Source organism: Pollicipes pollicipes, unplaced genomic scaffold (genome assembly GCF_011947565.3).
Source record: "Pollicipes pollicipes isolate AB1234 unplaced genomic scaffold, Ppol_2.1 Scaffold_5724;HRSCAF=6776_pilon_pilon_pilon, whole genome shotgun sequence".
Taxonomy (NCBI): domain Eukaryota; kingdom Metazoa; phylum Arthropoda; class Thecostraca; order Pollicipedomorpha; family Pollicipedidae; genus Pollicipes; species Pollicipes pollicipes.
Window position 1 is genome coordinate 48,887,651 of NW_023596746.1, and position 24,342 is coordinate 48,911,992.

Genomic DNA, 24,342 nt, shown 5'->3' on the forward strand with positions numbered 1-24,342 from the left:
GACGTTGTCAGTCCCTGCCGTCCGGCTCCAGGGGCCTCTCTGCGAGCCGCCCCGACCGCTGCGCTGTTGGCTGTCACCGCCGCTCTGACTAACGGAGCGTGCCGTGGCCGCCAGCGGCTGGGCGGTGGCCTTCAGCACGTACTCGGTGTCGGCCGTGCTGGCGCTGCTCACCACCTGCATCGCGGTGGCGTTCACGGTGGTGGCGGCCGCCTGCTGCGTCCTGCTGCTCCGGGTGAGTGCCGCCCGGCGCCGGGTGAGTACCGCCTGGCGCCGGGTGAGTGGCGCCCGGCGCCGGGTGAGTGGCGCCCGGCTCCGGGTGAGTGGCGCCCGGCGCTGGTGCGCCATGCGCCAGCTGGCCGGGCCGCCGCCAGTCGGCGCGGCCCGGACGACAACGCCACTTCCCAGTCGGGCTCTGGCTGTGCGTGGTGTTGGTCCGGCTGGCGTGAAGTACGAAGGGTTCGGCTTGGCTGTGTTGGTGGCGGGCTGCGGCGCGGTCTTGTCCGGATTGACGCACGTTGCATGCACGGTGAGGTTCAGGCTCTGGGTTGCAGGGGGTGTCTGTCCAGGTGGATGTTCCGGGCGTCCGTTGCCGTGGTTCAGGCGTCGTGTTGGCGCGGCAGCTTGCCTGGTGCGGCGTCCGCTGCGCGTCTGCGCTGCACGTCGGCCCACGTGGCTGGCTGGCCGCCGCCCTGCTGGAGCGCGGCTCGGGGGATCAGCCGCCAGGACTCGGACACTGCTACCAGCTGGCATGCTGCGTGGGGCGCGCAGGTCCGGTCCGGGGCACACAGACCTGAGTGCGTGTTAGAGTGCCGTGCCCACGCGTGCGCATGCTGATTTGGTTCACTGAGACCGGCGCCAGTGGGGCCTGCTACCAGCCCGCCATTCGACGGAAGCACAAAGAAGAGGCCTGTGCTGGCGAGCAGTGAATTGTTTGCTTTCTTTCTTTTGCAGTTTGGGTTGGTAGCCGTCAGCGATAGCTCCGATCATTGGCTCCAGTAGTCGGGCGTCTCTGGAGTGCACTGTCAGGGTTTGTCTCGCATTTGTTTTCCCCTTGGGTGAACGCAGTGGAGTCGGCTTCTAAGGCCCATCCTGGTGTCCCATTCACCCCACCCCAAGCCATTGAACTAAGTATGAAAACTCGAAGTTGTTTGCGTGTGGCTGCAGCATCCAGCTCGTATTTCATTCGTATCTCTCGATGTTTAGCTGTCTGTTATATGCATTTGCCGTAATAACGTGATTTTATGAACTGTTGTCAGTGTCATATGGATGAGCTATTACTGTGGTGTGGACTGGATATATTGCGGTCGGTAACCTGCTCTAATCCGTCACCCCGGCCGCCCCCCGCACCCAGGTCCACAAGATCTACCGCACCACGGGCGCCAGCATCAGCAAGGCTCAGCAAGAGTTCGCCACTGGCGTCATGCGCAACGAGACGGTCCAGAGCGCCACGGCCGACTTCGCTTCCAACGCCGTGCGTAGCCAGATGGCCCAGGGCGGCGCCGGCGACCGCCGCTTCTAAGCGGCGCCGCGCAGGTGGCAGCACCATCGCGCCGCCAGACGGCAGCACTCGCCCGGCGGCGCCGTGGCCGCCGGATAACGGCTGATGTGAAGACAGGAGAGAGCGCGCGCGAGGCGCTCGGATCGTGATCGCCTCGGCGCGAGATCATGGAGCTTGGTCTGCGTCCCAGTGGGTACCGTTGGCGAAGACGTCGAGATGCGTGAAGACGCCGTCCCGCAGCGGCAGAGCGCATCCTTGGCGGCGCCTCCCGCTCCGGGCACGGGCCCGCGCGGCCGCTCGAAATCCGAGGGCTGCCGCGCCCGGTGTTGATTCACCAGGTGATGGGCGGGCCTGGCCGCTGGCTGGGCCGGCACGCCGCCGCAGCTGGCCGCCCGTCGGAGCCCGCTCTGCCGGGCCTGACCGGCCTGTTGTGCCCGGCCCGGCAGGGTGGCGGCCAGTGGCGCCCCTCGCACTGTCTGTGTGCCGCACCGACGGCAGCCGAGCTGGCTGCGCGCGCTCCACGGACCCCCGTGTGGCTGCTGTCTCTCTCGACTCTACCAGTATATCCAACTTACAGCGTAGACGCATGTAACAGAACATACTGTGTGGCTGCTTCTTTGACGTAGGCAAATTGCAGGACTTTGCTTTCGGTTAGGAGAGGGCCTCGTTGTACATACCCGTGCCACACGAGATGCAGTTACTTGCTTTTATTTTGGGAACTTGATTTGGGGTCACGCCGTCGGTGTGCTTACTGTTCGCGTCCGAAGTCGGACCCCCGGGCGGGCGTCAGGTGTGCGCTTGGTCGTTGGCGTGTTGCGTGTGTTGGCGGGCATATTTATGTCTACGGTATCTAATATATTGTATTATTATTCCGTTCTGGATGTGCATTTAGTTGCGATGGTGATCTGTGTGAATAGTCTCAGCTGTGATCGGGCGGGCCGCTCTGGAAAGGGACATCTCTACCTGTAAAAAGGCTTACCTATGTCTAATAAACGCGATTCCTTCCTTCTGTGGTTTCGTGTTTTGTTGCTCTGGTAGATGGTTGTTCAACTGTTCGAAGAAGAGGCGTAAAAGGCGTCTGGCGGAGGGGAAGGGGCGCTTATGCTAGCTAATCAGTCCGTTAATCCGGGATTGCGGGTACTGACGGGTACTCGCGGGGTGACAACGCATGCTCGACGTGACGCGATCAGCTTGTGTAAACAAAGCGCCCGGCTGGTGGGTTTGCGCGCAGGCCAGCCAGTCCTGGGATTGCCGCCTGGTGAAGAGTGTCGGCTACGACGTGACTGCTTGCAGCGCTCTTGCCATAGCTTTGCCGACGAAATGCATGCTTATGCGGCCCGAAAACAGGAACACGTCAAGGTGTTCTGAAAACATGGAATAAGGTGCAGAAAGTGTGCTCGCACTTTACAGTACCGTCCACGTATTCGGCCTCTTTTGGTAAGGCTAACAGATTTCGCATGCCAAATCTCGTATCTCCTACGTCTGTCGCTGAGCTGTATTGTTACTACCAGGGAGCCACAGTTTGGCCCAGCCATTTTAACGAAAAAATGCATGGTAGACCGAAACAGCAGGAGGCGGTACATCTGAACACGATTCTACCCACTAGGCATAGGCCTGAGTCGCGCCGGTGTCGCGCCCGGACTCAGACATATCGAAGGCCGGGTGAGAGTCGGCTTAATCAGGTTATTTTACGGCTGATCTCAGACTCCGACTCGAGGCACCAGCACTCGGACTCAGCCATTATTAAAACCACGGACACCAACTAAGCTTTGATTTCCATTGAAGTCCTAACCACGCCTGAGCGATACAATCCAAAAGGATAAACATTGTAATACCATAAAATGATACCCAACACAGTACATGTAAAATGGATAGCTTGGCATAGAGTGTCCTGGCAGGTATTCCATACCTACTATGTTGTTGCCTAAGTTGCCATAAGAACGTATCTCAGAAATGTGTTGCTTTTTAACGCTCAATTGTTGCATCAGATTGAAATATTCCCTACAAATTGACTTCGCTGAATCCAAGACATGACTGACTTGCCGCAGATCAGTGACCTTTTAAGGTAAATCTAAATTGTTGATACGAAGCGCTCCGCTATTCAAATTTCCACAGCTCTGCAGATTTCGGCGCGGCTGCGCCTCGTCGTTCAAAAACCCTTTTCGAAAAATCTTCGGGAAGGGGGTCAAGCTGACCCCCATCTGAGCGCCCACGTTGGCCGCACCGGCGCAGCACCGAGGTTGAATAAGGACGAGTTCACTGTAAGTTTGCTTTGTTCCTGTTACCACTAACCATCTGGTATGGCACCTTATGTGCCGTTTGTGATCTCTGAGAAAGTTGTGTACTCGGACTTAATATTTAAACATTCATGTAGGGACTTCGACCCTTGACTCAGCATCTAATGGCTCAAACCCAGATGCACGGGCTGTGAGCATGATGGGTTTTATCTCGGACCCGGGCCCAGCTATGTACTACGTACAAGATGCAAGCACTGATGACTCATGATGTAGGATGCTCAGTAGGATGTACCAATTGTGGTCCTATGTGACCAGGAATAGTTTCAGCCATGTTGGCTGATATCCTGAATCTCATCCTGGAAAATAGATGTCTTGCAAGTATGGGATGCAAGTAGGCATGTGTAGCAAGTGTCAGTGTATAACTTAGGTTTCTGTGACATATGTTCAGCATGCCGGTGAATTAGAAACTTAGGTTTCTGTAACATATGCTTAACATGCAAATGAATTAGATCGTTTCACAACCATTGTCATTTAACATGATTTGAGTCTTTCTTGCAAATACCATAGAGGACACATAACATACCTAAAGCTCTCAGATACTTGCCACCTGAGATTTATCCTTGGTCTATAGATCCTTTGACTTCTTCCCCTGGGTTGATGATGTTGCTCTTCCATTTTTCACTTAGCTAATGCTTTAACTTTAACTTACTTACAGCTTCTTGAAATGTAAATGGAAGTGAGGACCTCTTGAGTACTGTATATGGAACTGACAGAATGTTAAAAACACGCAAGCTTGGGTGTCGTTGATTATGTTGCCAAATATGGTCTTCCTGCATCAGAATGTACGTTGTGACGTAATTTGTGTATGGCTATGAGAACCTAACGCAAGATTGTTTGCGTATATTTGTGTCGTAGGTTGTACATTTCTGTGTATTTTTTCAGCGTCGTAGATTGTAGTTGTAAGTTGTACATTTTTGCTTTGAGAACCTGGATTTTACAATTGTACGCCAAAAAAATATGCGATTTACGCCAAAAATCTACGAATTTCTGTTTTGAGAAACTGGCTACAGGTGGTTTTTTCAGTGTTATGAGACAGGAGTTGCTATGCTGACAATAATCCACCCGGGCATTTTTGCCGTTTGCTAGATACCGTTTAACGACGTTATTAAGCAGGTATTGGCTGTATTTACAAACTATTCCGTAGCTATGACAGAACTCAACCAATGTCCGCTTTATGATGTCGTTCAATCAGTATTCCCCAGCGTATCGGAGCTCGATTATTGTCAGCGTGGGAACACCCAGGTCGTCACGCCAGCGTGACGGGCTGGACTTGGGACTCTGACTCTGACTCGGAGTCCTGGACCTGTGTCATGTGTGCTTCTCGCGTGATCTCCGCGGAGAGACGCGGGGACGCATTAACCACGTCCTTAGGCCCCCCGTCCGTGTACGGAGATCGTTCAATGCCATACTTTCCTGGGGTCTCTCATAGTAGCTCGGGGCTGTGCCGCCGACCGGCGCCGGTACCGGAACCGGGGGCCTCCTCCGCTCGGACATGTCGGGCTGGGTCCGGCGGCGGCAGCTCCCCTCGGCGCACGCCTGGCGCGCTTGTTTTAGTCAATAGCATTGCCACATCAGAGGGCGAGTCCATCAGTGGTGCAGTATCATGTCCATCTCCATTTGGCGCGTCTCGGCGGCGGCGGCTTGGCCGATGGCGCGCCATGGACCGACCTGTCTCGCGCCGTATGTGTTGGCTGGGATTTGGCAGGCCGGTAACGAGGCGAGACATGCACGCGGCAGGTCTGGCAGCCGCGAGACAGTCGCTGCACGCTGCTTATTGTCTGCTTCATTAGGCGTGGGCTGTTATTGTGCAGTGTCCGAGGTTTTGTTTCATGCACAAAGCTGAATAGGACTGTGTGCCAGCATGACGGAGCAAGGTCTGCACCATGCCACTCAGGGATGGGGTGTGAGTCCCAAACATGATACGAGTCCGAAGTCCCAGGAGACTGGGTCCGAGTCCGAGTCATAAAATCATGAACCTGTATGTGAGTCCTTCGGTTCCATATGACATCATAAGAGCTTAAAACATTCTTCGATCGGCTGATGGTTCGGACCACCACACGCTTGTCCATTCTGCCGGGCCAGTCGGTCGCAGCCATAACTCGCAGCTGCAGTTTATATGACCGACTTTGCACTTATCGCCCCTGTGTTAGCTGATGAGGTGAAATCACTTCATGTTTGACAGGAAAGCACCTGCCGCGCATTCAGTCCCTTTGAAATATCGCACTTCTTCTAAAACCCGCACTATTTTAACTCAGCACTATCTTCTAAACTGCCTATCTCCTATCTTCTAAACTGCAACATCCTCGAGGCTATAACTAATAGATCGCCTTTAGCTTTTAATTGAGGTCAAAATATACGAGCGAGAAGTCATACGGCGAATAACTGGCATTCTCGTGAATGATCATTGCCATGCAACTTCCTCGTGTGCTTGCGCTTGCACCACCGTAAGTCATCAGGCCGCGCTTAAACTGGGGAGCGGGGCAGGGACTGAGAACCACAGCGCTCTGGAAATGTAGCATTGGCCCTGTGGAACGCTGGACTGGAAGGAAATGATACAAACGGCGATCGCTCCCCTTCACTCCCGATTGGAAGGGAATGATACAAACGGCGATCGTCTCCTCCTTCACTCCCATCTGGAGGGAATGGTACGAACGGCCATCGCTCCTTCACTCCCAACTGGAAGGGAATGATACAAACGGCTATCACCCCCCCCCCCCCCCCCTTCACTCCCAGCGTGGAAGGACGGGCCGTTGTCAAATGTACGGTAGAATACAAATTGTCGCAGTTTCGTAGCTTCCTCTCAGCACAGCAGATATTATCATCTAGACTAATTGGCCATGTAATTCATCAGTGTATAAATGTCTTTGTGCGTTGGCTGGAGCTCTCCAGAGTGATATGTCATGCTTATTTAACCCACAGCTCCCAAATGGCTTTTGCGCATGATTCCAACAGGCCTTAGTTCGCATATGGAAAAAATAACAGTACATCCTTCTGTTTATTACGGTGGCGATGAGAGCATCCAAATGACAAGCTGCTTGAGGATCAACAGCGTTCACATTCCATGCCCAGCACCAACACCCGTTTGCGATGGGCCCTAAGCGCTGCCCACCGTTCTCTGGCGTGATGCGTGTAGGCTGGCAAAAGCCACTGCGGCATGAGCTGGACCCATTCCACCCAGGCGAAGACAATGTGTGAGACGCACTGCTGCTACGACGATCCTCCTCTGTGCCAGCATTAAGCGAAATACGTTTTCAGCCCCTGTCCGCGCGCTGAAGCTGCATTCAGCTGTGGCTGCACTGGCGGTCAGGGTCATGAGAGGACGATCAGCTGTGGCTGCACTGGCGGGCAGGGGTCATGAGAGGACGACCAGCTGTGGCTGCACTGGCGGGCAGGGTCATGAGAGGACGATCATCAGCTGTGGCTGCACTGGCGGGCAGGGTCATGAGAGGACGATCAGCTGTGGCTGCACTGGGCGGTCAGGGTCATGAGAGGGCGATCAGCTGTGGCTGCACTGGCGGGCAGGGTCAGGAGAGGACGATCAGCTGTGGCTGCACTGGCGGGCAGGATCATGAGAGCACGATCAGCTGTGGCTGCGCTGGCGGGCGGGGTCATGAGAGCACGATCAGCTGCGGCTGCACTGGCGGCAGGGTCATGAGAGGACGATCAGCTGTGGCTGCACTGGCGGGCAGTGTCATGAGAGGACGATCAGCTGTGGCTGCACTGGCGGGCAGGGTCATGAGAGGGTGATCAGCTTTGACGACTTCAGGGGGATCGGTTGCCTCGCGTTGTGTCCTACCTCACGAACAACGGACTGGGGGAGGGGGATATATTTTCCTAACCGCAGCGGGGGTGGGTACGAGTCGCTTCCGGCACTTGTTTTTTGTCCTTAGCAGATGGAGCACTCCACGACAAGCGACAGGTCGAGCGGTCAGTTTTCCACGCTCATCCTAGGTTTTTAATTAAATAGATCAGAGGAATTGTCAGAAGCCTTGTGTTGTAGCGTTGAAGACGCCTGTGGCACTTCGAGGTGTCTCAGTTGAGCAGTTTTCGGAGTAACCACCGGCATTGTCGCGTTGTGTGGTTGAAGAGCTACGTTCGGCAGCGATCTTTTTTGCTACGGTGAAGGAAAACCGTAGGTACGAGCCTAGGTGCCATAATTATTCAAAAACTTTCCAGACTGCGTGTGTGCTGTGCTTGGAATCGTCCTGCAGAAAAAATATTAACTGAGGCATTATCAACATTTCAAATGCAAGCAGAATTCACTTAAACAAGGAACACGCTTGTTTTGATTTCATGATGGTACGGGGTAAATATAGGCATCTAAAGGGCCTCGTAAATATAAGTACGTAAGGCTGATATATGTTCGATTTTGAGGAAAATTGATCCTTGACCTATTTTTGATCAGAAAACATATGCTCATAACCAAAAGCGAGATCTGGTTGGGACCATTCCACTATTTTCTTTTCGGAGGTTTTTGTTTTCCTTGGTTTTAAATCGCCGTGGGGACAGGCTGCATATTGATTCCTCCCCACCATCAGTCCAAGTATCAGCCAGAAAAAAAACGGCGAATCGTGGCGAGGGCTAGTAGAAGGGCCATATCCAAACATCATGTTTGACATGTTCATCATGCAATTAGGGTTTGCACTCACGTATGCTCAATGTCATTACCCGGACATCAAAAGGAAAGAAAAACAGCAAGATAAATCTGCAGAGAACATTCATGAAATCACAGGGATTACATGCTGCACAGAAAGCCTTGCCTAGACGAATCTAATAGTTATAATCTGACATGAACCCAATAGTATTGATGGGTAAAAATTGTCTGGTCACCAAGTTCTCAAAAGTCTAACATCACCATTAGTTGGGTGTTTAATTGGATGTAATGGGTAAACAGCATAAAAGGTCTTGCGTGGCTCCCAGGTGGTACTAGCTCCCAGAAGCGTATCAACCATTTGGCCACCTTCAACAGCACATTTGCGCCAAGATCGTTGTTCGTCTCCTTGAGGGAATCTTGGTTAAAACATGGTAAATTGATGGCCAGCCATCATCTTATGGCGGCTCCGGCCGGGCCCGGACGGACTGTGTGGGCAGTGACAGGACGCCACGCGCGGTCCCAGATGGCGCTCCGGCCGGGCCCAGGCGGACTGAGCGGGCAGCGACAGGACGCCACGCGCGGTCCCAGATGGCTGCTCCGGCCGGGCCCAGGCGGACTGAGTGGGCAGTGACAGGATGCCACGCGCGGTCCCAGATGGCTGCTCCGGCCGGGCCCAGGCGGACTGAGTGGGCAGTGACAGGATGCCACGCGCGGTCCACGATGACTGCCTCCGGCCGGGCCCAGGGCGACTGAGTGGGCAGTGACAGGATGCCACGCGCGGTCCCAGATGGCTGCTCCGGCCGGGCCCAGGCGGACTGAGTGGGCAGTGACAGGATGCCACGCGCGGTCCCAGATGGCTGCTCCGGCCGGGCCCAGGCGGACTGAGTGGGCAGCGACAGGATGCCACGCGACGGTCCAAGATGGCTGCTCCGGCCGGCCCAGGCGGACTGAGTGGGCAAGATGACAGGCATGCCACGCGCTGTCCCAGATGCGGTCCAGCCGGGCCCAGGCGGACTGAGTGGGCAGTGACCAGGACGCCACGCCGCGGTCCCAGATGGCTGCTCCGGCCGGGCCCAGGCGGACTGAGTGGGCAGTGACAGGATGCCACGCGCGGTCCCAGATGGCTGCTCCGGCCGGGCCCAGGCGGACTGAGTGGGCAGTGACAGGATGCCACGCGCGGTCCCAGATGGCTGCTCCGGCCGGGCCCAGGCGGACTGAGTGGGCAGTGACAGGACGCCACGCGCGGTCCCAGATGGCTGCTCCGGCAGCATTCTCCTGAAGGGCCGCTGCCGAGGCACAGCTGGGCTGCCTGTCTGTGGCCCAGCTGCGCCCCCGCCGGACACGTGCTGGACATCAGGATATCGACGTGGCCTGGGCATGCGCTGGGCTCCAGCTGGGTCCTGCCTGGCCCCATCTGGTTGGAACGCTGTATACCAGCTGAGCACAAGTCCTTGCCAGGAATGGCCTGGCAGGAAACTTGTGCAGCAGGGCAGGGTAATGATGGGCTTGACAAGGGCGCAAGTTGGGCTCTGGCCCGGCACCAGCTAGGCTCTGGCACGGCATCAGCTGGGCTCTGGCGCAGCACCAGCTAGGCTCTGGCCCGGCACCAGCTGGGTTCCGGCACGGCGCTGACTGGACTCTTGGTACGCAAAGGCAGGCTGCCAAGTCAGGGCTCAGCCTGTTTTCGTTTGCTGTCCATACCACCTAGAGCTAGTAATCTATGCAGTGCACTGCCCATGCCTGGACTTAACATTTCTTTTTAGCAGCGAGTAAAGCCAAAACTGCTTCACAGCTCAGGTCGTGTTCCCTAACCTCACCTGGGCGAAAGATAGGTCATTTGAAGTGAGAAGTGCGGGTTTAAGGCTCTGGGACTGTGCTGCTTTAGTTTGGACGTAACTCCTGTCCTATACAGGCTTAAAACACGGTCAGGACGGTAAAGCACGCATTTTGTTTTTGTTTCGGGAGGTCGTGCAATGCTGGAAAAGGTATCTTAACACGCGCTCAGGCGAGGGTGGTCAAACTGACCCCCCGAAGTTTTTTCTGGAATAGTTTCTGAACGGCACGGCGTAGCCGCGCCAAATTTTGCATAACTGCAGGCTATTGATTAGCAGATTGCTTGACATACAAATTTAGGTGTACCTTGTAACCTTGGTGACCTATGGCAGGTCAAAGTCAGGCCATGGTTTCAGCGAAGACAATTTCTAGGGAACTGTCAATCTGATACAATGACGGAGTGTTTGACGAAGCCATAAATCTCTCAGATGATTTCTTAGGCACCAAATGTATTGAATGAGGAAGTTACGTTCACCCAAGGTCAGGTATGAAGGTCAGACCAAGGTCAAAACCAACCTGATTTATTACCCTAGGGCTTGCTGTGTGAGATAGTTTGTGGTGCTCATTTCGAATTTATTGACAGCAGGAATCCCATTATACATCTTCCATTGACTTCTTAGAGATCAGAAGAGGCCATTGACCTAAGATGACCCGGGTCGACATTTTGTTTTAGGAACATACTACTTAGCGTAATCTTTGTCGCTTATTTAAATGCAAAACTCAGGGCAGTCTTGTATGATTTTGGTCACCGTGACCTTCAAAAGATCAAACAAGGGTACTGACCTCGAATGGGGATTATGACCTTCAGAAACAGTTGCCCTAGGTTCTGGGGACACTTTAGAGACCAGCCTGTAATTTGACATGTTTGACCTTATTTGACCTGAAGGTCATGACCCGGCAAGCTCAAACTTTGACCTAAGTGAGTTCACGTACAGGTAAAGACACCCTGTACATTGGTGTCTCTAGCTTTCTTAGTTCCCGAGATCTCAGGGGGGCAAATTGATTCCCCCACCCGAGCGAAGGGTATCTAGCCGGCCACTCGGGCGCGCGTTTAAGGTAGCACTGACGTTTTCACGCTACTAATGCTGTGCAGGACCATGACGTGCCCTTTTGGCGCAACCATTGCAGGGTTATATGACATCATCATCTGAAGCCCGTTCGGCAAGCTGGATCAGGAAGCAGGTGGAGCGGGCCCCAATGACAAGCTACGCGTCCTTGTCCGAAAGGAAGACTCTCCGGCCCGTATCTTGAGAGGCTCCGACTCCTTTTGCCTTCACAGTTCTATCGCCGTCGAAGGAGAGAGTGGTCGCGGTGTTGCTTGTGTTTCACGGAAGCATGTCTTTGCCGGTGGAACGAGTTCTTGACAAGACACGCTTGGAAGTGACAAAAGAACACTGATGAAACCCAAGAAACCCCTCAACCCAAGACCTCCGTCCGTCTCAACTCATTCAACTCTCGGGTGGTAATGACTGGAAAGCTCTTTCACCGGCAATTGTGTCGTCATCCTCAGTTGAGCAGTTTAAACTAGGCTCGATTAATGCTAAAATGGCGTCATGTATGACATCAAACACTGCTCACAAGTCGCTAAATAAGATTATTCGTTTATCTGGACAAGATCTCGAAAAGGCCGAGATAGACAGGTCCAGTGCCGTTTGAATTCCTGGTCACCATTAGCTAAAACAGGTAACTTGGTAAGCTACAGTTTAGTTGAGGTGTGAAGTAAAATGTCTATCACCGGCGCAGGCCTCGCACTTCCAAACGCGGTCTCAACCAACGAAATCTAGCATGAAAGTCATACAATGTTTATATCAGAAGATGCACAAAATACTTTTGAACACCACTTTTACTTTTGTTTTAGCTGTGTTTACAAGGTTAGGACAATAAAACACGGAATGCAGACCATGCTAGATCCTTAGAAGAGCTGTGGAGCACCTGGTGACGAAAACTGACGGTTAGCTACGTCCTTCAAGCCGGTGAGCTTCTCACAACACGAAGACAGCCCGCGACAGTCTATAGCTTTGCGCCGAGCCCCAAATCTCAGCCGTAGCGAGCATTCGAAGCCTCAAATAGCGCGACAATTTAAAACGCCACGTAGCAGATTGATCACGTTCGTTGCACAATGCTGAGAACCATTCACGATTCTAACGGCTAGTAAAAAGCCCAGTCATTTGGTATCTTATGCTGTTTTAGGATGTGAAGTAAATCTTGGCTGAAAAAAGTTGCGAAAAGCACTGATCTGAGGGGCATTGGAAAAACACTGTGTCACCACTGATCTGTGGCGTCAGCACTGGTATGATATAGATGTAGTATTTTTCTGTCGCCTGACAAAAAACTACACTGATTAAAGTTACTATGTCTGGAAACATGTGCTGCCTCAAGTTGCTCATACAGCGAAACGTTGTTGTTTCGACATGTGTTCCACACAAGGTTGTGCTGCAAGCGTTAGCGAGTCATACCAATATTTAGCTTTGAGTTTCATTTAACTGAGATGGTCTGCTGTAATTTGCTTCCCTTCTCGCAATTTTTCACCAAATTGCCCACAGAAGTGTCTGTTTTTGCAGATACCGATCATATGCTGGAAACGGGTAGCTTTTTTAGCCCCCGTGGATATGAAAGATTCTGGTTTTAGACATGCACTGCATGTCTAAGAAATGATTGAAATGAAAGAAATGATTTCTTTTCATGGCCTGCATTGGTATTATCTTACTCGGGATAAGTCGACCCCGATTATCATACCGATATTTCATACTTGCTGGTGGTGCACACTCTCCAACAATGGCTGAGAATTGACCTTACCATGACTGAATGTTAGAGAACAAGTAAACAAATGATTCCTTCTTGAATATCTTTCAAACTTCGGTAATTTACGCTTGTTTACCGTTTTCTACAATTGTTTTCTACTGGGCATTACTGTTTGTACTGCACCTTGCTTTGTAGGGCATTACTTCACGTGGTACAATTGTGCTATTGGATATTTGAGAAGTACCTGCGCTTAATTTATTTCTGTGCATTCAGCAGCTGAGGCTATATGACGTTGTCCGACTCTCAACATCGCAGAAAGGGCGGGCACCGCGGGGAGTCGAACCCCACACCTCTGGTTTCCCAAACGGGCAGCTTAGCCACTAGACTGCCAGCACCCCTAAAAGCAACCTATTGTCTTAATAAACTAAAAGGAAGTGGCCCATATTTGTATGGAGGTCTGGACTAAAAACGTCACCTTGAAGATCATTCGGTGCAATTCACAGGTTTGCCATTCATAAGACGCAATTCCCTCTAGTTTCTGGGCTTCACGACTCCGAAGATGTGAAAGATGGAATATTTTGGTGAGCATGCTTCAAGGTCATGCAGGCATCCATGATGCCTCCTTAACGTCATTAAAATCCCGCCATGTCATTAGTCATGCGGCGAGAAAAGCTGATAAAATAATATTGTCAGATCGTTTATGTCGGGCATTCTTGAGCACGATTTCCAGATGCAACGGCCCTCAATTGGCTCTCAGTCAATGCCGTTCAAGGCACCGCGACGGAATCAGTCAATGACGTGTTGAGGAGCGTGTTAAATAGACAGAGAAGCTGTGTCGTCCAGAGCAGTCTTTTCCACTTAAAGGTGTACCAATACCTATGACTACCTTATTTATCATATCTGGTGCTTGCTTCGATGCTTTCAAATGAGGAACATTCCCTTTAAGTAATAGTTCGTGCCGCAATCCTAGCAGTGTCGGCCTAATCTGGGCAGCCACATGCTGTGATGCATTGATGCCGGTCTCACGTCTCAGCGATCGATTGGTCGTCAGACCTCGCCGCTTTGAGAGACAGGGTGGCTGAAGTGGGGAACAGAGACAGGCAGAACACAACAGACAGAAAGGGAGCCACAAACTCAGTTATAAAGAAGTGATATAATGCCTTCTTACGTTACAAATGACCTCATTTGCAGCTTTCATTCATGGGAGCACACGAAGTACCAAGCAAACACAAATTGCAGCTTCTTTGGGGGGTAATCTTAGTTACGACAGTTGCGAAGATGAAAACGGAAAACGTGTCGCGCTGAAGACACGTCCGGCAAATGTCCCACGCAGATCTATGCACATCTTGGCACTTTTTTGTCATAATCGGGCCTTGCAGGCGCTTCAGATGACGTTTGTCTTGGAAGCAAACTGCAGTAATGAACACGTTAAGCCACTCGAAACCGTTATTTTCTTCCGGCCTCGTTTCGCCTTTTGAGACCCCATTGCGTTTTTTGCCTTCCACGCACGCATGTGAAGCTTCTGGACGTGTTTCCCAAAAGTGTCCTGAAGTACGGCCATGTGTAATTATATGACCCGCTTGCAAACGCTCCAATGTCAGCTGTGTACATTCGCCTGGGTTTAATATCACCCAAGTGGCCATAATCGTCACCTCCTTGTCCACCGCTCTCATCTCACATCACAAAAGGCGCCTTACTGGGACCATCGTATGAACTGATGGCTTTTACGAACTCAATTAGCAGGGTGTCGTAGTGTAGTGGTTAACGCATTTGTGTTAACCACTGCACGTCTGGGAAACCAGAGGTACGCCTCTGGTTACGATTCTCCGCCTCGGGGTTCCCTTCCCCGCGGTGTCCGCCCTTCCTGCCAGGTTGAGAGGCAGGCGACGCCATATAGCCTGAGCAGCTGAATGCGTCGTAAAGCCCCGATGTCCTCCCCCAGAACTTGAGTAGCATTCAGTGCAAAATGTTAGGTAACCCAGCCGTAAACAATACAATGTGAACAGTGTTCACATCACCAGTCTTCACATTCGTTAGTGCCTTTGTTTGAATTCGGCCTGCTTTTGCCATCATTTTGACCAATGTCCGGTCATCAGTGAGATATTGACTAAGGCCTGCCGCAGTGAGCTGCACGTTCGGCAAATGTGTCTGAAAAGTAAAAGAAACGGTGTCCGCATCACCATTTTCCGGAAACAAGCACCGCCAATTTCTGTTCGTCCTATTTATGGCAGCTTGTATTTCACACAATGCTCGCTCGCAATAAGTCCATCTGAACCCATCGGAATATGCATCGTTACTCTCAGATTTATGGTGATTTTATAGTTTTGTGTTTAAGTGTGTATTAGTGACATGATCCTGTCTTTAATTTTTCGATGTATGTGCCTCATCAGGGAACATACAGTGTGGATAATTAACTGCCAATCATTGCCAATAGCTGCTTGCAAACGCATATCTTCCGATGCGCTAATGACAGGTGCTTGAAATGATAGCATCTTCATCAAAGAACACAAAGCTATTCAGTCGGACAGAACATTTGCCGTAAGGTTTGTGGTCAAAATAACGAGAACCACAAGATTTTCAGCAACACAAAACATTTCGTTGCTCTCTGGAACCAATGACATCTGAGGAAGCACACTCGTCATGGCGGCGATTCTGCTGGGAGGACGCGGGGCCGAGTCACGCAGATCACGAGCAGGACTCAGTGATATCGGCCCTCTGCCGGTGCCGCTCCGGGCAGAGCACCGCCGATCAGTCGGCCGGGATCTCCGGTGTCGACAGCGACGGCGCGCGTTCGCGCGAGCTCGTCTCCCAACAGGTCGGCGACCGACGCCTGCCAGCCGACCGACAATACGCAAACAGCGTCGTTCATCACCACTGGCAGATTTGCTCTGCAATCGGTCTTGGGGCGCGGTCTGATCGTGGTGCGCTTAATGCACACCGTGGGAGAATGAGCGGCGCCAGACGGGGGGGGGGGGGGGGGAGGGAGGGAGCCGGATGTCGATGGCCCGAGCAGCCAGGGTGCGTTGGGTGACGGCTGGCGGGACGCGAGATAGCCGCACGAGGTGGCCGCGGAGAACGCTCGGTGGCAGGGCGCGGCAGGGAACGACGCAGTGCGAGACGGATCAAAAGAGGGGGCCGAGGGGCTAGGGTGGCGTGGGGCCGGAGGGTTTTACAGGGAACGAGAGGAGCAAGGTAGCCGACGAGTTTATGTGGTGGCGCGACTGTGCGGTGGGGTGGGCGGGAGGAGATGATGGTGCCATTCATCGTGTAAATGGACGCAGAAAGCGATAGCCACCGACTAGGAGCGCATGATACAGTTCAGGGACGGCTCTGGGAACCCCAGTCATTAAAAGAAGTCAATGTTTACGGCCAATGTTAATAGCACACGTCATGCAATTGGTCAATATACGTCTTTAGACACTGGCCCTACAGTGATGTTAGTATTTCTCGCTTTGTCCCCTAGCTAGCAAAAGGTGCGGATGGCATTGACATGTGTGAAACCAATCGCGAGAGCCCATTTCAATGAACTAGGCGCCTCCTGAAGGATTTCGCCAAAAAGCAAAACAAAGAAGTGCAGCATCACACGCATTTGTGCTCCATAGTTCTTCCCGTAAACGGCGGATCCCAATATGTGCTCCTAGACAAGCGCTGCGCAAGGGGGCGGTGCAATCGCAGCAGACACGCGAGCTGGCTCGAGGCTGCGATCGTCATGACATCGGCCAAGTAGCGTCATTGTATTTATCCATCCCCACCGGCAGGTTTCGTGAGGGATACACAGCTGACCAGGTGCACGCTCCGTCCCCGCTGTCTGAGACGCTGCTCTGGGCACGCCAACCACGGCGGCCAAGAAAGGTTCCGGGCAGAATAGTCAACGCAGGTCACGCGCAATGACCTTGCAACGGATGAAGAAGACTGTGGAAAGTTGCAACGGGTATTCGATGGTGACGATAGGATTAAGACCAACTGCAATGATGTTTGTTGCGGCCACCGCCGCGCCTACCATATTGCGCTTCTATTGGCGGAACATGCTTCCTTCTCCAGGTACAGTAGGTGCGTCTGGATTGCTCTCAACATCACAGGCGTCTTTATTATCCCAGTCGCAAGACGCATATTGTCGTCCTCAGCCATCTCAGCCATTCACGTCGGTAACAGTTCATTGCACGTTACCGCATTTTAGTTAAGCAACGGATCGAACAAATACATGCCCACGTAATAATTCACGACCATCCGTCGTGCGTGGGTGGGTGACTCCTGCGTGGATCAGTTCGATAACGTGCACAAGCTAAGATACAGTGCAAGGATATCTTTAGAATCATATGAACATTTGACAACATCGTGTTCTATGCGTTTCTATACCCCGTCGGAATGATCACAGGACTGATTTCGGAATCATTGCCTGTAGAAACCTGCTAAACCAGCACCGTCAATGCCCGCTCTCTCTCATCTCGCCGGCTTCACAGCGCCCTCGTCCACCCGGCTCATGTTCCCGAGCTGGTCGACACCATATAAACAACATTAAACATCTTAGGTACTGATCAACGCCTGCCGCTAGCAACCGCCGGCGCAGCATCCATGAACTGAACCACACTACGTTCGGGGCTCGCGGACGCTTGGTTTTAACCGCACGAGCAGAAACATGAACCCGAGCAAGACGGCGACTGGGTCGGTGAAGCTTGATGAGGACTCCGGCTGTCCCGAACGTGTACTTGTTCTCCGAAATATTGCCCGAGTCAGCGTCTGAAACAGTGCAGGGGCAAATTGGGACAAGGTTCGGGTGGATGCGTTCATCATGGCGATCGGGACGACGTACAAACAAGGAGCCATGAACGAGGCTTCCTGTAGTCGCAAACTTTCACGGGCATTTTCAACGCCAATCATTGGCGAATACGTGCGAAGTCTATGCAAGATGCTGAAATGATGATCTGGCCCAAAGGCAGCAAACCATGCACCGACAGCACCCATCCCGGCTTTAAATCCACCATCGCAATACGCAGTACCAACGCAGCACCAACGCATCCTCACAGCTCCCTCCTCCGAAGTCCATCCGCCGGGGTCACAGTGCGCACATCAAAGCGCCAGCGAAAGCCTGCGGTGCGGGCGCTGCCCGGCTCGTGCCGTTGCATTACCGATGTGCGTGTGGTCGGGCCGGGCCTGAGTCTGGCCGGGCTGCCGCAGCTCCACCTCCCTCTGGCTGGGCACCCGCTGGGACGAGCCTGGCTCGTCGGCCGTCGCCGCCGGCGCGCGCTCTGAAAGGGTGCCCGTTAGCACGCGCTCCCGCCGCTGGCGTCGGCCTGGGCCTGGGCCTGGGCCTGGGCCTGGGCTCGGCGGGGCCGGGGCTCTGCCGGTGCGGTGACACAGCAGCTGCAGTGTGCGGCCGAGGCCGTGCTCCCGGAGCCGATGCAGCGGCGGGCTGGTGGCTGTGTCACAGCCGTACAAGATTGGCCTGGACAGTGCGGAGGTAGCAGCAGCGATGCTCAAACGATCTTGTTTGGACTTATGAAGGGGTTCGAGGAGCTTGTGGGGTTCATGCTATATTCGCTCTAATGCATTTCCTTCCACTCAATGAATGGGTTGGGGGTTGGGGGGAGGGGGGCAGTCGAAATAGCATTTCGCTCTTAAAATCTTATGGATCACTGCTGGTGATCCGGTTCATAACTGGCAATCGGCATCAGGCTAGACATGCGTGCCAGAACACCCCCACATGCAAACATGCGTACAAATGCGTCAGATATGTCTTAGTCGGACAGTCTGCAAGTTCAGTGATGCTAGAATGACACTTTACCTCACTGCCATCAACAGCTAACAGTGAACAGACACTGACTGATGAGTGCGCGGTAAGATGCGTCTCACCGGAGGGAGGATGAACATATGGTGGCTTATTTTCGTGCTGAAACGTTGTCGGAGCGGTTCCTCTGCAACCAAGTACTCAGGTTAATACAGGCCACCTCAAAAAGTCGACCTAAAGTAAAGATACGATTTCCGTCCTGTGGGTTGTGACAGGTGTACGGGGGTGCGCGCGTTTATGGGGTGACACGTGGATGTGACAGGCTATGACCGTGTGACGGGCTGCAACAAGGTATGAGTCGTTTTGCGGTGCACACCCCCAAATGGATCAAATGAAAGCCCATGCGACTCCACTGAGCAAGATCGGTGTACAGGTGTTGCTGGTGCGCAACAACGCCGGCTATTTGCAGCGTTTTGTTTATATCGGGTAGAACAATTACACAACCTAACTTTGACACATGCTCAAAGTTCAGTCCCACCACCATTAAAAACAACGTCGGATTATCGCTAAGTACGCTACTCTCCACCCAAATAAAGAACAATTTGCTGTAACCCCGTCGGGCCCAGCTGCTTAACACGAAAAGTGAGAATCCCGCTGACGAAAATGTGTAACGACTGAGAAATAACTACTTTGTATAGCACCACTGCCTTGTGGACGGTCAGCTGCCTAAACACCGCAGTCCAGCCTTGCATGCCAAGCCAGCCAAGCGTATGTGCACTAGGGTGTGTCATCGAGGGGTGAATCTTTTGGAATCAGCTGAAGGCAAAGTTTTTTTCCTTGGCACACGGATTGATGATAAACTTAGAGGTCTGTCGCAAGTACACCATGTTGATATTCGTGACGCGTGAGCATTTTTTTCCTGGCTACGCCAGAAGTCGCATTCGATACCATTGCCACCTATTTTACTCACTGGGATCATCCTCCAGCAAGCCTCAAACTTGCCACTTTCCACACCACTGGTACCTAGTGGATTAGGTATGAAATAGATATCATGAAGAGCGCCAGCAAAACATTGCCAAACAACTCTTAAGCTGGCTTGTTATTAAAGAACATCAATTTTTAGTAAAACCCAAAGCTGCGCAGTTATGAGAATGCCCCAGCAGACTGGGGTAGGTGCGAGTTTCCAATTGTTAACACACCATTGTGGTGTCGATTTGCAGTTTACATGCTTGTTGTGTGGGTGCTATGGGTTTATTAGTTTAGTTTTGCCGGAACTGAAACATTTCTTTCGATCAATTACTTGCACGAGCGTGCCGAGGGCTATACGGTCGCGCACAAAACATTTTGCAATAGGTCACCCGGCTCCACCGTCCCACCACCAACTGCCGACTACGGGAAAGCCTTGAGCTACATCAGGAGGCTGAGCGAATCGAAGAGGAATCTCACTAATACCATCTCCAAGGCCGCACCGGCAGAAATCAGGTAACTGTAGACCAGCGTAGCGACCCTGTTCATGATCTAAAATACGTACCAAAATTGATCGAGAGGGATTGACATCATCCCAGCAAACCTATCAGCAAGAAATCAAGGAAAGAAAGAGAGAAACACAGCAACGCCACCACCGCGAATTTCAACAAGCTTCTTGATGTCGCAGAATGCAAGTGCAAATCTCAGCGCAGCTTTCCATGCCCAATTGTCTGCACGGTGTATCAAGAGGAGGTTGTCTTGAAGGACCAATGCAGGTACTGGGAGCTTACCCTGGGGTCATATGACCGGGATACAACTATGACTAGGGAGGCTCGCGAGGTGCGGAGGATGGTCAGACAACTCCAGGGGCGTCATGGCCCGGCCGCCAGTAGGGCGGTGTCTGCTGCTGAACCTGAGTCGCCTCCCGGCCGGCTGTTGAGCCTGCGCCTCCTGATGGGCCACCGCCGACTGCTGAGCCAGCGCCGCCTGCTGAGCCAGCGCTGGCTGCTGGTGCTGAACTCAAACCTGCTCCGGGACCAAGTGGCCTCAGCGCTGGCGACTCAGCCGAGAGCACGAATTACTACACGGTTTCGTACACGCTAGAAGGTGATACGACGCCGATTGTTCGTTCCGGTTGAGACCACTGTCACTGTAGATTGTAACGTTAACGATCTGAATAACACCGCGCAGGCGGTTGACAGCTACCGTGGCTCGAACCGGGTCGCTGCTGCTATCATAAATGCCTTTCAACAAGACAGCAGAGACGGACTGGCTACTTGAAACCAAATACCACAGATCCTAAGAAGATATGCTGCGCAAGAGACAGAGCGAGAAAGGAGACAACTCGTCAAAATGCTGGAGTAATCCGGGTCGGATTTGACCTCTACTCTGACGGCCGCGAAGGCAGGAGCTACATGAGTCACCGGAGCCGAGCGAATGCCGTCAAAAACACGTGGCTGTCATCGCGGAGCCATGCAGCCGCTACGTAACTCATTTTACGTCCGGGTTCGGCCGCGCCCTGCACTTGCTCATCGAGCTACACTCCATGAGCCCGCAGTGCGACGGTCACGTCAATGTGCGCGGCTGCGATGGCACGGCCGTCAACACCGAGACGAAAGCCGACGTGTTCCGACTGTCTGAGCTGACCACCGAGTCACCCGTACACTGGTTCATCTGCCAGCTGCACGGCAACGAGCTGAGCCTTCTCCGTCTGCTGCTGAGCTTGGACGGCACGACCACGGGATCATTTTTTTTTTTTTGACCCGTCAGCAAGACATGCACCGGACGCGTCTGGGAGAAGAATGTTGTGGCATTCAAGCCTATGCTGGGCCACGTGCCAAACCTGCCGGTCGACCTGATTCAGCAGCTGAGCACCAACTAGCAGCTGCTCTACCTTCTGGCCTCCGGCGTCCAAAACGGCTCTGTCCGAAACGTGGCAGCCCAGCGACGAATAAGACCATGGAATCATGCCAGGTAAATATGAAAACGCATTTTCTTCGAATTTACGGCAACAGCTCTTTAAGCTTCATCAAGTATCAATTGATATTTCATGAGCTTACTGCTGAGCATTTTCTTATTCGCATATCTCGTACCGTAGCATGTCGCATCATTTGCTCGTTGGTTCATGTTTACTAGCTATTTTTGATACCCATTCTGTCACATTTAAGGACTCTGGACATCGGCATGATTATATGCACTTAAGAGGCGCAATAATTTGTGTACGATCTTATGCTCGGCTCGTAACGAATTATTATAATATATTCGCTTTTGCTTTCAGATGGTTTACACTGGCCGCTCGCCTGTTCCTAGTTTACATCTCTATCGAAACCTCCAGCAACGCTTTCAAGGGCCTCTTTCAGTGCGTGGTCGGCCAGTATGTGCCGGTATGGTCCGCCATCCGGCAGAACAGCATCTGCGACTTTGGCTTGCGCAACTTGTTTCGGAGCATCGCACTGCTCCGCGAGCTGCCACAGCACACATAGGCCTTGGTGCAGCCAGTCCGCCAGCCTAATGGGTGCTAGGTCCATCCAGACCGGCTGCTGCTGGACATGGTGCGGGATGAGAACCGCATGGTCCGCGAACAGGTGGCTCCGATCGTCGCGCCGCTCGTGAGCAGCAAACCGAGGGTCTCACTCAGCCCAGGGTCTTCGCCATCTCAGCAGTAAACTTCGAGACCATGAAGCACACCAACCTGATCCCCTGGCACGGACCAGTCACACAGCCTCAAATGCGAGACCCAGGACTGTGAGCTGCTGAACAAAGTGCAAGCTACACTGGCAATCTCGTCTAGCTCACACAAGGAGTACATACAGCGCCGAACTGCCGAGGACGTCTGGGGCTGGAGCTAGAGCTTCGGCAACATGTGGAGCCCAGCTGTGAAGGTATTTCTGCTACCACGCGATCCCCGCCAACACGCGTTTTGGGTTTCCAGTCTGTGAGCAGCTGCTGTTTGGGCCGGTACATCGAATACGCAGGCTCGTCAAGGAGCAGCATGTGCATGGGGTCACCCTAACCCCCCCCCCCCCCTCTCTACCGCCCATGGTACAGGCCGCAGAACTTGCTATATGCACTGAATTGGACGCCAGACAGTAATTCTCTGAGTCATATGCTATGCATGGTTTTGTTTGCATCACGTGAGTTGCCTTGGAGAAGTGAAAGCCTAAAGCAATACTAACCAACATACTTATGCAACGAGTTCATACTCAACACCACATAAAGTTTCCGCCATAGGGCAATCAATCCGGTAATGTCTGATCCGCACATTAGACCTTAGACGGGGGCATTCTCGTACGACGGCTTAAGGAGCGCTCGGTGGCATCGCTTCCATACGCAAAAGTATTTTGTATCGCTTGCCGTCCACGGCTTGGTGTTACCTGCGACAGCAGGCGCCGCCCAGCATGAAGTGACCGCAGCGCCGGGCATCGGTTTGCGGCTATATTTTGATCGGCTCGCGCGGCACGAATTTAAGTTTTTGGGAAGAGCTTTTGCTATGCCGTGTACTTTTGGACTCCTGCGCCAAGGAATATCTTTCCTCACTCGGTTTCGTTACTGATGACACACCCTAATGTGCGCACCTGCCAAATTGAGAAGGCCAGAGAAAGCGGCAGAGTAAAATGACTTGCCGTATCTTAAGCTGCTTAATAGACGTTGTACACTGCGGCTTGAATCGGGCTTCACGATGATGCCGGAACAGTACTCATCGTGGTTTGGACAGCAGATACTAGCACTGGAGAACGGTCTTAAAACGGCACGCGGAACATCCGATTCTGTCGCTTGGGGCGGCGAGCTGTGGCAGCCCACACCAATCCCCAACACACCGCGCTGTGACAGCCCGCACCGATCCCCTACACACCGCGCTGTGACAGCCCGCACCATCCCCTACACGCCGCGCTGTGACAGCCCACACCGATCCCCTACACACCCGCTGTGACAGCCCGCACCGATCCCCTACACACCGCGCTGTGACAGCCCACCGATCCCCTACACACCGCGCTGTGACAGCCCACCGATCCCCTACACACCGCGCTGTGACAGCCCGCACCGATCCCCTACACACCGCGCTGTGACAGCCCGCACCGATCCCCTACACGCCGCGCTGTGACAGCCCACACTGATCCCCTACACACCACGCTGTGACAGTCCCCACCAATCCCCTACACACCCGCGCTGTGACAGCCCGCACCGATCCCCTACACGCCGCGCTGTGACAGCCCACACCGATCTCCTACACACCGCGCTGTGACAGCCCACACCGATCCCTACACGCCGCGCTGTGCATGTCCGTTGTGTTCATCATAGTGACTGACACCAGTGACTGTGTGTCACAGTGACTGACATCAGACCGTGAACGTGTCTGTATCAGCGAAACTGCTGACGCTCCGGGGCAGAGCTAGTCTCTTACGCCACGTCAGACCTTTAACGTGTCTGTCTCAGCGAGCCACTGACGCTCCGGGGCAGGGCCAGTCTCTTACGCCACGTCAGACCTTTAACGTGTCTGTCTCAGCGAGCCACTGACGCTCTGGGACGCTTCCAAGCTACTTTTTGCTCGCGTGATTCCTAAATCCGAGGCGCGGGGGCGAACTTTATCTCAGTTTGGACAGGTAAAAACGCCAGGCTCCGAATGCCTGCGGGAAATGTTTGCTGTCGGAATAATATGCTCACCGTCCAGAGATCGAACGCCTCAACT

The 24,342-nt window shown here is 53.1% G+C and overlaps 2 protein-coding genes across 2 annotated transcripts in view; one reads left to right on the forward strand and one right to left on the reverse strand.

The window, feature by feature from the left end:
* LOC119103138 (secretory carrier-associated membrane protein 1-like) overlaps positions 1-2,511 on the forward strand; it is a 14,571-nt gene extending 12,060 nt beyond the window's left edge. Inside the window, exons 2-3 of the mRNA XM_037226588.1 lie at positions 98-232; positions 1,352-2,511. Of these exons, the coding sequence (XP_037082483.1) occupies positions 98-232; positions 1,352-1,519 (303 nt within the window). The 3' untranslated portion in view covers positions 1,520-2,511. The remainder of the gene's footprint in view (positions 1-97; positions 233-1,351) is intronic.
* A 4,892-nt stretch (positions 2,512-7,403) lies between these two features.
* Positions 7,404-24,342, reverse strand: part of LOC119103139 (limbic system-associated membrane protein) — a 96,730-nt gene continuing 79,791 nt past the window's right edge. The window contains exons 9-11 of the mRNA XM_037226589.1: positions 18,091-18,210; positions 17,591-17,701; positions 7,404-7,432 (exon numbers count right to left, since the gene is read on the reverse strand). Coding sequence (XP_037082484.1) covers positions 7,404-7,432; positions 17,591-17,701; positions 18,091-18,210 — 260 coding nt within the window. The remainder of the gene's footprint in view (positions 7,433-17,590; positions 17,702-18,090; positions 18,211-24,342) is intronic.